At 49.2% G+C, this 14287-nt stretch overlaps 1 protein-coding gene across 1 annotated transcript in view; it reads left to right on the top strand.

Annotated features, from left to right (window-relative positions):
- LOC309550151 (von Willebrand factor A domain-containing protein 5A-like) overlaps nt 1-14287 on the top strand; it is a 132177-nt gene that overhangs the window by 87806 nt on the left and 30084 nt on the right. Inside the window, exon 15 of the mRNA XM_082250587.1 lies at nt 7747-7797. Within this exon, the coding sequence (XP_082106713.1) occupies nt 7747-7797 (51 nt within the window). The remainder of the gene's footprint in view (nt 1-7746; nt 7798-14287) is intronic.

Below are 14287 nucleotides of genomic sequence, written 5' to 3'. Positions count from 1 at the left end.
AAGATGGTGGGGGGGGGGGAGCTCCACAAGGATATTGGGGGGAGGGGATGTTTGTTGGGTGGGGGAATTTGGTGGGCATCGGGGGGTGAAAATTGTTATAGGAGGGGAAATTTGGGGGTGTGTGCTAGGAAAGGTGATTTGTGTTGGGAGGGGGGATGGGGAAGATGTCTTCTTTAGACCCTTGGGGCTATGCTGCTCTCTCCTCAGGAGTAGGACTAGGCGGAAATAAGTTTGGCTACGCCCCTGAGGCAGTCCCAAGGGGTATACTCCCACTTCCGGCTATAGGACTTCAGTTTTTTCTGCCTAGTCAGGAGTAAGGACCTTATTCCCTGCTGGGATCTGTGGTCCTGGCATTTTTTTCCTTTTTGCATGAAATTTTTTCTTTGTTTATTATTTTCTGTTACTGTGAGAAATACAATCAAGTTGGTTCCTGTGAGAACTACAATCAACAGCCGGACTGGGCGACGCACTGGATTTCCTAGATCCTTACGGTTTTCCCAGTCTGGCCAGTGAGCGCAACCCAACTGTTAGCTCCGCACTAGGTTGGCCACGACATAGTCTCACTGGACGGAACTGTCCGGAGAGTGAAACACCTCGCGAGGACGCATAGCCCTGGACAAGATATTTTTCACGGCTTGAGTCGCAGCGTATCTCTGGCCCGCAGCACCCTCATCGTATTCTTCTGACACCGCTTGTTACAAACTGAAGTCCTAGAGCAGGAAGTGGGAGTATATCCCCTGGGACTGCCTCAGGGGCATAGCCAAATTTGTTTCCGTGGGTCTAAAGGGTCTAAAGAAGATATGGAGCTGTGTCAGTGAACCTCAGAGAAAGGGATTTTACGGTAAGACAAAAATCCAATTTTCTCTTACGTCCTCCGACAGTCGCCGCCTCTTCATATTCGTCACATATGGGGTATTAGACTTTGCTCTGAAGGAGTAGCTAGGCAACAGAATATGTTAACATTAAAGCTTTTAACATATCCCACCCTCAAGGGGTGGTCCCCTCAGTCAATACCCTCCTACTTCCTGCAACCATATCTCAGTTTCAATGTCTAGCTTGTCAGGAGTGGCTGGCTCTCTCTGTGCTGGGGCATTGTGCCCCAGACTCTTTCTTCTTTTTTGATTTTTTGTTTGAGTTTTCTCTCTACCTTTATTTAGCTGTTCTTTTTGTCAGCATTAGTTAGTTCTTCGGATGAAGAGGATCGTGCGGGCTGGGTCTCGGGCTGATCCCCCTGGTCGCAGGTCGTGGGTCAGTGGCTTTCCAGCCTGCCATCGAGCGTTCAGCCAGGTAACGCTCCTGGCGCAGTGAACGACCCATACCTGTTCGGTGCAGGGATGATTGGTGAGGTGGCTACCTCACTGGACGCTGTGCGGTTTCTTAACCCCCATTTTGTGCGTCTTGTATGCGACTCTCCCTGCCTCATGTGCAGTGGCTTGTTCGCCTGTGCGGGTCCCCCACGCCATTGTGAGGTAAGTGTATCTATGTGGGGACCTGTCTGTCTGGGGGGGTGTCAGTCTGGGACTGTGTAACCTGCCTCTGTTCTCACTGTTTGTCTCCCTATCACTCGGCTGCATGCTGTGGGCTGCAGGGGGGGGGGGGGGAGAGCTGTGTGACACTGTCTGTGTCAGCCTGGTCAGTGTGAGAAGCTGTGTGCTGTGGGGCATGTTTTGTGGCATGTTTGGGCACTGTACAGCGATCGCTGCGGCGATCTACCATGTTTTTTTACATATGGATATATGTGTGCATTAGTGTACTGTGGAGCGGCGGTTTCGGCGCCAAACGGCGCCATTTTGCCTACACTCGCTCCGGCCGCATGTTCTACATGCATGGCGGTCATTTTCTTGTAGCCTCCCATAGGCTGTAATAGAGCGCCCTGGTCTCATCACTTCCTCTTCTCCTGGGTACACCGATCGAGGCAGCAGCAGCGGCGAGGGTCTCCTCAGGTTATATCCTTCTTATCCATTGTCTGTGTCAGTTTTATTGTCCCTGTGGGGGTCTCATTGTGCTTGTGTGTGGTGCGGTGGGCTGCGCTCGCCGCGCTTGTTAAAGGGGCAGTTAACCCTTTATTATCCGGCATTTGATTGGGGCAATGGATTCTCAGGAGGGCAAATTTCCTGCCACTTTGGTGGAAAGCCAGGGGACCCCTGTTTCCCCCCCAGGGGGGGATTTAGCCACTATTGTGGCTGGCCTTGCTGCTCAGGTGCAGATGCTGGTGGCTGCTGAATCTACTAAGAGACCCAGAGTCTCTCTTTCCTCTGATTCTGAGGGTGAAGGTGATGGGGCTGTTATGGCGGGGGTCTCCTTATCGGGGTCCCGCTCCTCCCTGGATCTTGTAGGGTCCGAGGTGGAGGCTGAAGTTGAAGGGGTTGATAATTCTCCCCCTGGCTCGCCTGAAGAGCTTGCAATCATGGATGAATTGATTGCTTCCATAAAACAAACGCTGCATTTGCAGGATGAAGTGTGTCCCCCCGCTGCCTTGGCGGCTTATGGGACGCAGAGAAAACGCAGGACGCCGCAGGTTTTTCCCTGCAATGATGATTTTCAGCGCGCTGTTAAGGAACAATGGCGCATTCTACGCAAACCTTTTGCTGTACCAAGTAGGTTCAAGCTGCGTTATCCTTTCTCGCCTTCCACTGATGAAAGGTGGTGTGTCCCACCCCCGGTGGATCACGCTATTGCGGTTTTGAACAAATCCACTGCGATTCCTGCAGAGGATTCCCCAGTTTTCCGTGATGCCACGGATAGGAGAATGAAGTCTCTTGCCCGTCACACTTATTCTGTTACGGGTTCTATGCTTAAAGCTCTGTTTGCCTCCCTCATGGCGGCCCAGGCTGTCGCAAGTTGGACGCAGATGCTTAGGCGCGTCCTAGTGGCCGATTCGGCCTCGCCGGCGACCCTGGATATGGTGGATCAAATCCACCAGGGTGTCATGTATCTGTGTGATGCGGACTTGGACTTGGTTCCGTTGGCTGCACGTGTACACAGCGTGGCGGCGTTGTCTCGCCGCCTGGTTTGGTTAAAATGTTGATCGGTGGACCAATCTTCACGTAAGACCTTAGCCAATCTTCCTTATGATGGGTCTCGCCTTTTTGGGGAGTCCTTGGATGCGTTGATTAAGGGGATCACAGGAGGTAAGAGCACTCTCTTGCCCCATTTCCCCAAGGCTAAGGGGGCTTCTGGGAAGAAGCATGCTAATTTTCGGCCCCCTCAGGGGTCCTTTCGTGCCTTTCGGTCACACTACAAGGGCAAACCGTTCAAAGGTCAAGGCTCTCAAAAGAAGCCCTGGTCTGGTAAACAGAAGTCCGGTCAGTCCGGATCCGCTGCCCATAACAGTGCGGCCTGAAGGGGCGCCCTCACCCAGTTTTGGGGTGGGGGGACGCTTGCTCGGTTTTCTTCAACCCTGGTTGGCCCGCGTGCGGGACAAGTGGGTTCAGGAGATCGTTCGATCTGGGTACAAGATCGAGTTTCTCTCTCGGCCGGAGAGCAGATTTTTTCCCTCAAATCTTCAACTGTCTCCAGAGCGTTTGCGGGACCTGCACCTGGCGGTGCGGGACCTGAGGGCTCAGGGAGTGGTGGTTCCGGTGCCTCATCGGGACAGATTTCGGGGGTTTTATTCGAATCTGTTCACCGTGCCCAGGAAGGAGGGCAAGGTTCGTCCAATTCTGGACTTGAAGGCTCTAAACTGCTCTGTGCGGGTTCGCAAGTTCCGCATGGAATCCCTGCGGTCGGTGGTGGCTGCCCTGGTTCCGGGGGAATTCATGGCCTCCATCGATTTGAAGGATGCGTATCTTCACATCCCCATTTTTCGAGGGTCACCAGAGGTACCTTCGATTCGCCATTGCGGAGGATCATTACCAGTTCGTGGCGTTGCCCTTTGGTCTTGCCTCGGCTCCGCGGGTTTTCACCAAGGTGCTTGCACCGGTTCTGGCATTGTTGAGAGCCCAGGGCATTTCTGTCCTGGGGTATCTGGACGACATTCTGGTTCGGTCTGCGACCAGCCAGGGTCTGGAGAAGGACCTGTCTGTCATGATGCAAACTCTGCAGGAGTTTGGTTGGACGATAAATCTTCCAAAGTCGACACTGAGTCCGTCGGTTCGTCTTCCCTACCTGGGAATGATCCTGGACTCGGTGCAGGCGAAGGTCTTCCTGTCGGAAGACAAACTCAGGACTCTTCAGGAGGAAGTCAGGTCCCTCAGGGACGTTCCGCACTCGTCTCTGCGGACGTGCATGAGATGTCTGGGATTGATGGTCTCGGCTTTCGAGGCGATTCCCTTCGCCCAGTTTCACACGCGGGGTCTCCAAGCGGAGATCCTGTCCGAGTGGGACGGGCGACCTCAATCTCTGGATCTTCAAATCTCGTTGAGTCATCGCACCAGAAGAGACCTTCTGTGGTGGCTCCAGTCCCCGATGGTGTCCGGGGGCAAGTCGTTTCGTCCTATCTCGTGGACGGTAATCACCACGGATGCCAGCCTGTCGGGCTGGGGTGGTGTTCTGGGCGTTCTGTCCGCCCAGGGAACTTGGTCGGAGGGGGAGTCTTCCCTTCCGATCAACATTCTGGAATTGGTTGCGATAAATCTCTGTCTTCATCGCTGGACGGACCGGCTGCAGGGCTGCCCAGTTCGGGTGCAGACGGACAATGCTACGGCGGTGGCCTATATCAACCACCAAGGGGGCACCAGGAGTGCCCGAGCGGCTCGAGAAGTGGCCGACATTCTGTCTTGGGCCGAGACTCATGTCCCGTCGATAACGGCGGTGCACATTCCGGGGGTGGAGAACTGGCAGGCGGACTATCTGAGTCGCCAGACCCTGGATCAGGGGGAATGGTCTCTCCACCCGCCTGTCTTCCAGATGTTGTGCGCGAAGTGGGGTCTTCCAGATGTGGACCTGTTCGCGTCTCGTCTCAACAACAAGGTGAGAAGGTTCGTGGCAAGGAGGCGCGATCCTCGGGCAGACGCGTCGGACGCGTTAGTGGCCCCGTGGCATCAGTACAAGCTGATGTACGCGTTTCCACCAATTCAGTTGCTGTCCAGGTTCCTTCGCAGGTTACACTGGGAACGCAGCACGGTGATTCTTGTGGCACCGGACTGGCCTCGCCGGTACTGGTACGCAGACCTCGTGAATCTGGCGGTCGACGCCCCGTGGCGTCTGCCTCTTCGAGACGATCTCCTGTCTCAAGGGCCGATATACCATCCTGCTTTACAGTCGCTGGCTTTGACGGCCTGGCTGTTGAGACCGAGGTCCTGAAGGAGAAGGGTCTCTCCCCAGAGGTCGTTCATACCTTGATCAACGCGAGGAAATCCTCCTCGGGGAAGGTTTACTACCGTACTTGGAAGGCCTATTTTGCCTGGTGTGAGTCCAGGGGGTTTTCACCTCGTACGTACTCGGTTTCCCGAGTGCTGTCCTTCCTTCAAACAGGTGTAGAGCAGCATTTGGCGCTGGCTACGATAAAGGGTCAGGTGTCTGCGCTGGCCGTTCTGTTTGAAACGTCCCGTGGCTTCCAACACCTTGGTTGGCACTTTTGTTCAGGGAGTGCGGCATCTGGTTCCTCCTAGGAGGGATCCTCTGCCCCCTTGGGACTTGAATCTCGTTCTATCTGTGTTACAACTTGCTCCTTTTGAACAGATCAGGGAGATCTCGTTGTCTATGTTGTCCAAAAAGGTCGCCTTTTTGGTTGCGATCACTTCGGCTCGCAGAGTGTCGGAGCTGGCGGCCTTGTCCTGCAAGTCTCCGTAATTGGTCATTCATTTGGATAAGGTGGTCTTGCGACCTAATCCTTCTTTTCTTCCGAAGCGAGTTTCGGAATTCCATCTTAATGAGGATATTGTCTTGCCTTCGCTGTGTGCGAAGCCTAAACATCCTAAGGAGGTGAGACTTCATTCTTTGGATGTTGTTCGGGCGATTAGGGTTTACCTTAAATCGACTGAGTCTTTTCGAAAGACGGACTCTTTGTTTGTTCTTCCTGAGGGTCCTCGGAAGGGCATGGCGGCGTCGGCCTCTACCGTCGCCAAATGGATCAGGCAGACCATTGAACAGGCGTATGCCTTGCAGGGGAAGGTTCCTCCTGTGCCGGTGAAGGCGCACTCTACTAGGTCTCTGAGTACGTCTTGGGCCTGTCGTCATGGGGCTTCTGTAGCCCAGGTGTGTAAGGCGGCGACCTGGTCGACCGTGCACATTTTCACAAAATTCTACAAAGTAGATGTTCAGGCATCGGCTGATGCTTCCTTTGGCCGCAAGTGTCTTAGTGCGGCAATTCCCTAGGGTCCCTTGTTGGGGACCTCTGGCTGTTGGGATAAGTTTTTTATCCCCTGGTTCTTTGTCTTTTCCTGGGTTGTTGCTCCTGTTGAGCAATTGTTTTTCCTGTAGCCCAGCTGGTTTCCTTCCTTTGGTAAGGTTCCTTTCTTTGATGTGGAGACTGCGTTGCCTTTCGGCGCGGATGCGTTTCCCACCCCTCATGTTTGCACTGCTTTGGGACGTCCCCATATGTGATGAATATGAAGAGGCGGCGACTGTCGGAGGACGTAAGAGAAAACTGAATTTTTGTAAAATCTTACCTGTAAAATTCCTTTCTCTGAGTCCTCCGACAGTCGCCGCCCCCGCCCCTCTTTTGGGGTTTGGTTGTATACTCTACTGCTATTCCACTGAAACTGAGATATGCTTGCAGGAAGTAGGAGGGTATTGACTAAGGGGAACACCCCTTGAGGGTGGGATATGTTAAAAGCTTTAATGTTAACATATTCTGTTGCCTAGCTACTCCTTCGGAGCAAAGTCTAATACCCTATATGTGACGAATATGAAGAGGCGGCGACTGTCGGAGGACTCAGAGAAAGGAATTTTACAGGTAAGATTTTACAAAAATTCAGTTTTTTTTTTTTTGGGGGGGGGGGGGGATTGTGCCAGTAAGGATGATTGGGAGTATTTGTGCTAGGAGAGGAAATTTGGGAGGTGGGGGGGGATTTGTGCTGGGATTTTTTTTATTTTTTTGGGGGTGGGTGTGCTGGGGGATTTAGAGAGAGAGAGGATTTGAACTGGAAGGGGAGATAGGGGGGGGGGGCAAAGATTTGAGCAGGAAGGGTGTATTTCAGCAGGGAGGGAGGGGTGGATTTGTCCTAGGAGATGGGGAAATGTATGCTTAGGGGCAAGCGTGCAGATTAGTGCTTAATTATTATTTTTTTTGGGGTAGGGGGATTTTTGCTAACACATAATGCTCATACACCTTGGGGGGGGGGGGGGGGACGCAGTTTGGCATGTTTGCCCTGGGCTCTAAATGGCCTTGTACTGCCACTGCTTAGGGGTAGACTGTAAACTACGTAAGGGGTTCTTTACTGTCGGAGTGGTAGGGATGTGGGACTCTCTTCCACAAGCAGTGGTATCAGCAGGGAGCATCCATATTTTCAAAAAACGATTAGATGGGCACCTTAAAGACCACAACAATGTACGGTTAACAGTAAACACACACATTATGGGTTGAACTGGATGGACTGATGTCTTTTTCAACCTCACCAACTATGTAACTGTCTGGGAGAGCCTAAGATGAGGCTAGGCATTTCTCCACTTTAGAATTAGCATCTGAGGTTTGTAAAGGAAGGATTTGGGGACATCCAGAAAGATCAATATTTGTCCAGTCCCCAGGATATGTGACAGTGAGAAATGTACCAGGTACTGTACATAGGGAACAAGTAGGAAAATCTGTCAGAGGTTGAAGGTAAAAATACTAATTTTAGTTTCCTTTCTGTGATGTTTTAACAGGATCTTCATTTGGGGCATCACCTGTGATGTTTGGCCAAAGTATGCCAGGAGGTAAGAAGAACGGTCATTTTATTTTCCAGTCACAACGTCCTGGCTGTTTAATCACCTCCAGACACTTTCACCCCCTTCCAGTCCAGGCCAATTTTCAGCTTTCAATGCATTTACACTTTGAATGACAATTTTTATAATTTTTTGAGACAGATAGAGCTTTCTTCTGGTGGTATTTAATCACTACTGGGTTTTATATTTTTTGCTATATACCGTATATACTTGAGTAAAAGCCGAGTTTTTCAGCATGTTTTTTCATGCTGAAAATGCCCCCCTCGGCTTACACTCGAGTCACTGGCTTCACTGTCTTTTTAAAAATGGCGCCGCTCGGCGCCGACGTGTCACTGCGCATGTGCCGCATGCCCGGGAATAGTCGAACGTGTTCGGGCTTTCCCGAGCATCAGCGGCGCATTTGCGGTGACGTATTGGTGCGATTTTTAAATTGAAGGCGCCCCACTGACAGGTAAGTGAGACTCCTCCGCAGCCACTGCATTTCCTCATGCAGTGCTGCGGGCATGGTACAGAACATTCTCTTGTACCATGCCCGCAGCACTGCATCTCCTGTGCCATGCCCGTACATACTGTGCCATGCCTGTACATACTGTGCCATTGCAAAAATTCTACATACTGTGCCATGCCTGTACATACTGTGAAATGCCTTTTACATACTGTGCTATGCCTGTACTTACTGTGCCATGCCTATACCATCACCTGTGCTATGCCTATACCATCACCTGTACCATGACCTGTGCCATGCCTGTACTGTGACCTGTGCCATGCCTGTACCATGACCTGTGCCATGCCTGTACCATGACCTGTGACATGCCTATACCATGACCTGTGCCATGCCTATACAATGACCTGTGCCATGCCTGTACCATCACCTGTGCCCTGACCTGTGCCATGCCCTTACCATGACCTGTGCATTGCCTATACTATGACCTGCGCCATCTCCTGTACCATGCCCGCAGCCCCTGTTTTGTGTCTCGTGGTGGTCCAGTTGGGTCCAGTAGCTGCTGCATTTCCCACCCTAGGCTTATACTCGAGTCAATACGTTTTCCCACTTTTTTGTGGTAAAATTAGGGGTCTCGGCTTATATTCGGGTCGACTTATACTCAAGTTTATACATGAAAAAAAAAATTGTAAAAAAAAATAAAAAAGTATATCATAGTTGTTATTTTTGTTATTAAATTTAGCAAATAAATAATCATAAATTTAGGCCAATATGTATTCCACTACATTTCTTAGGTAAAAATAACCCAAGTCAGTGTATAATATTTAGTCTATGTGAAAGTCATAGAATCTACAAAGTACAAACCACGGTATATACATTTGAAAACTGATCAGTCCTGATGTACTGATGGCCTCCCATTTTTTGAGGAGCTAAAATGCCAGAACAGTACAAATTTCCCCTAAAATTACCGCTTTTTGGAAGCAGACAGTTCAAGGCAATTAGTAAGAGGCATGGGGAGTTTTTGAAGTTGTAATTTTTTGTTAAAATATTTTGGAAAATTAAGAAATTAAATCATTTTTTTTACAAAGTTGTAATTTTAACAAGTTATTTCTCATACACAGCATAGTCATACTTACAATTACACCCCAAAACACATTCTGCCATGCCGCCTGAGTATGGGAACACCACATGTGTTAGATTTTTTCACAGTCTAGTTACATAGAGGGACCCAAAATCCAAGGAGCACCTTTGTCAGCGTCCCCTGCGGGAGCAAGTGATGGGGAGCGCACCAAGGGAGGTTGTGAATCCAACGGCTGAGTGCTTAGGGTCGATGGTTCAGAAAAGCAGCTACACAGGGTCGCAGCCACGGTCCTGGACAGGAAGCTAGAGCATAGGATTCCCCAGGGTGAGGAGTCTAAGAGCCAGCAGATTTTCACCAGAGCATCTGATGGTGAGGATGGACTTGGCTGCAGCTGACTCCAGGTCGCGGCCCCCAGGGTCTCCCAGCTCACTATCACGGCTGGCTCTGGTGGATGGAAAGGAAGCAGCAGTGCAGGGCCAAAAGGGATAGTCAGGAGAACGAGCCAAAGGTTGCTTGGACAAAGATGGCTTGCAGTGCGCAGGTTAATATTGTGTTTCCTGTTAGAGGCTGGGGTGGAGCCATGTTGAGAGAAGATTACTTAAACACACTGGTGTGAGAGCACGGTCCCTAAAGCTGATACACAGACCAGAGAGGTAAGCAGACAGTGGGGACATGAAACATTACTGCAGACTCATGACAACCTTCATGCGTTCCAGGGGCAAAAATTACGCATCTAATTTCCCGACTACCTCACACATTTTTGGACTCCCTGAAGCACCAGGATGGTGGAAACACTCACAAAATGACCCCATTTTAGAAAACAAATGCTCCAAGCTATTTTATGAAAGGCACAATAGGTCTTTTTAAAAATAGATTTTTTTAATACAGACTTGCCTGTAAAATCCATTTCTTGAAGTACATCACGGGACACAGAGCCATAAATCCTAACATATGGGTTATATAGCCACCTACAGGTGAAGGACACTGGCAACCAATCAGAAAGGATGTCCCCCTATATAACCCCTCCCACACAGGAAGAACCTCAGTTTTGTAGCAAGCAGTAAAGGCCCCATAGAAGAGGGGAGGGACCTCTTGTGCTCCATGATGTACGTTAAGAAATGGATTTTACAGGCAAGTCTGTATTAAAAAAAATCAATTTTTCTTTTCGTACATCATGGGACACAGAGCCATAAATCATAACATATGGGATGTCCCAAAGAAATGCATCTGAGGTGAGGGGGACACCAAAAAAATACCGCCATCCAACCACAAAAAGGATTACGCTGTTGCCTGCAGAACACTGCGGCCAAATGCAGATTCCTCCTGGGTCCCAAAATCCACTCAATAGAAACGAGTGAACATATGCACCGACGACCAGGTCACGGCCTTGCAAATCTGAGCCATAGAGGCTTGATGGTGATGTGCCCAAGAGGCACCTGCTCCTCTGGTGGAATGTGCCTTTACAGGAAAAGGTGGAGCCTTCCCTTCTAAATCATATGCCTGGGTAATAACTTGGCGAATCCAATAAGAAATTGTAGACTTAGATGCTGCCAACCCCTTCCTGGGCTCTTCTGGCAGCACAAACAAGCTCTCGGTCTTACGAATCCAAGCTGATCTTTCCAAGTAAAACTTAAGTGCACACATCACATCGAGAGAATGCAATAACTTTTCATCCTCTGAGTGAGGATTTGGAAAAAAGTAAGGTAGTATAATGAAAGGCGGACACCACCTTGGGCAAGAAACCTGGGTGTGTATGTAGAATCACCCTATCTTGATAAAAAATCAAGAATGGCTCTTTACAAGAAAGAGCTGCTAGTTCTTATACCCTTCTAGCCAAAGTTATCGCAATCAAAAAGACCAGTTTCCTGGTCAAAAGAACCAGGGGAACCTGCCACAGAAGTTCAAAATGCTGTCTTTGTAAAACTGCCAGCACCAAATTTAAGTCCCAAGGACATAATGGTGGCTTCACAGGTGGAAGCGAATGTAACATTCCCCGGACGAAGGTCTAAACCAACGAATGGTAAGTGATCGGTTCTTGGAAGAAAACCGATAAGGCTGAAATTTGCCCTTTAATAGTACTCAAGGCTAATTTCATATCTACCCCTGCTTGAAGAAACGCTAGAATTCTCCCGGTGTTATGTTTGCGAGGATGAAATTTCCTGGCTTCACACCAGGTAATGTAGGATTTCCAGACCCTGTAATAAATGTTTCTAGAGACTGCTTTCCTAGCATTTATCAGGGTATAACCTACAGGGCCAGATACACCCCGCTCCTTCAAGATTAAGACTTGAATAGCCAAGCCGTCAAATTAAGACACTGTACAGCAGTGTGAAATATCGGATCTTGAGATAGCAGGTCCAGACGCAGTGGAAGAACCCAAGGCCTCGTCACTGCCAACATCTGGATGTGTGCATACCAAACCTTCCCCTGCCATGCCGGAGCTACCAAGATTACTGGTTTCCCCTGTAGCTGGATCCTGCGCAACAGACACAGTATCAGCTGCACCTGAGGAAAGGCATAAATCAGGGAATACTCCTCCTAAGGAGCCACTAAAGCATCCATTCCGACTGTGAGTGGATCCCTTGTCCTGGACACAAATCTCTTCAACTTGTTGAACCTGGTTGCCAACAGATCTATGTCTGGGACCCCCCCGCGTAGGCAGTTTGATTGAAAAACCTCAGTATGTAAGGACCATTTCCCCGGAAACTACTGTTGACAGCTCAAAAAATCTGCCTGCCAGTTCTCTATTCCTGGAAAAAAAACTGCTGTCAGGCATGGCCCAAACTTCCCTGCCCAGGATAGGATGATATCCACCTCTTTCTGGGCTGACTGACTCTTTGTGCCTCCTTGATGGTTGATATAAGCCACAGCCATGGCATTGTCGAATTGCACCCTGACAGGGTGACTCCAAAGTCTGGGCATCCAGTATTTCAAAGCCTGACTGACTGCTCGGATTTCCAGAATGTTGATGGGGAGACCTCTCTCTACCCAAGACCATTTCCCCTGGACAGTGGCCTCCTCCAGAACCGCTCCCCAGTAGGAGAGACTGGCATCTGTATTCACCACCTTCCAGGTTACTGGAAGAAAGGATTTCCCCTTCTCCAGATTTCTGGCCATCATCCACCAATTCAGACTCTGACGTACTCTTGGTACCAGAGACATGGACCAGTCCAGAGACTGAACCCTTCCGGTCCATGTAGACAGAATGTTGTTCTGTAAGGGTCTGGCATGAAATTGAGCATAGGGAATTGCCTCAAATGCGGACACCATTTTCCACAATAACATCATGCAAAGACGTATAGAAGGATATCTCAGCCTTACTATGGACCAAACCAGATCCTTCAGGTCTGTGACCTTTCTTGTTGGCAAGAAAATCTTTGCCTGTATTGTGTCCACAAGAAGACCCAGATATTCTAGACGCTGGACCAGCTGTAATGCTGACTTTGCCAAGTTCAGTATCCAATGCAGTCTTTCTAGGAACTGTACTGTCTGGAGTACATTTAGGCTTAGAGCCGAAGTCAATCTATCTATAAGTAATAGATTGTCCAGATATCCTATTACAGATATCCCTCTGGACCTTAGAGCAGCCAATACTGGAGCTAGGATATTTGTGAACACTATTGGAGTTGTGACTAACCCAAAGGGCAGAGCCACAAACTGAAAAAGATGGTTTTCTGTTGCAAAGCATTGAAACCTTTGATGAGCCTGGAATATAGGCATGTGAAGATGTGCATCCCTGATGTCTATGGATGCTAGAAAATTCTCTCCCTGCAGGGAGGCTATGACTGAACAAATTGACTCCATACGGAAAATACGAACGTTCAGAAACTGGTTTCAAACTTTGAGATTCAGAATTAGTCTCACATCCCCACTTGGTTTTGGGATTATGAACAGGTTTGAGTAAAAACCTCCGGAACCTCAATTATCACTTTTTGGGCCCTCAGGTGGTCCAACACCAGAAAGAGAGACCATTTTTTTTAAAATGGTGAAATAGTGGAGATAACCCAGTTGTTTTGGATTGTTTCCACCCAAACCTTCGCAAACCAAAGCAGCCTTCCCCCCACCCAAGTGAGTGGAGGCGCCCCTTCACAGAGAAGACTTAGAGGAAGGCTTGGCTGATCTCTGAGCCCAGGGCTTTTTCTGAACCTGCCCTGTAGGCTTGGTTCTGGAGCCAGATGCCTGAGGCTGTCGTCACCATCTGTAATTAAAAGCACTGGTGGTATGAGTGCTCGGGATCTTAAAAGAAGGATGCTTGCTCTTCCTTTTTACAAGTAGCAATGTACTCTGCCCCCCTCCCCCCCAGATCTTTTGGATCTACTTATCCAGATTGTCACCAAAAATGCGTTCGCCCTGAAAAGGGAAGTCAGCCAGTAACCTTTTACTTGGTAATTCCACAAACCAGCTCTTTAACCAAAGGATTCTGCGCATATGTACTGTCATCAGAGCAACCCGTGACATTTGCCTTATGGAGTCCGTAAGAGCATCCACTGCAAAACATAAAGTGCGAGTTAGATCTGACAGATCTTCCACAGACTCTCCTTGAAGGAACTGTCTTGGACACTCGCTTCATATGGTCTTTTAAAGACTGAAAAACTCCTATGACCGCCACTGCTGGTTGTATCACAGATCCTGCAACCGCAAAGGAGGCTTTCAATATCAATAAAGATTCCAACTTCTTATCTGCTGGATCTTTAAAAACATGGGCATTATCCACAGGGCAGGACAAACTCTTATTAACTGAAGAAACGGCAGCATCGAACGGTGGGTATATTCTATTTCTTAGTAAACTTTTCCTGCATAGGATACAATAGTGAAAACCTTTTAGGAGGAACAAAAATCCTATCAGGATGGTTCCAATCTTTATACATTTCTTGCTTCAAGAGTGGATGTATGGGAAACATTCAAGGACTATGAGGAGGGCGCAGTGAGCCTAGAGAGGAAAAAGAGACTTCAGCCGT

Source organism: Pelophylax lessonae, assembly GCF_965119305.1.
Source record: "Pelophylax lessonae genome assembly, chromosome: 1".
In the NCBI taxonomy this organism is placed as follows: Eukaryota; Metazoa; Chordata; class Amphibia; order Anura; family Ranidae; genus Pelophylax; species Pelophylax lessonae.
Note: the sequence above shows the minus strand (reverse complement) of the source record. Positions and strands in the feature narration are given on the sequence as shown.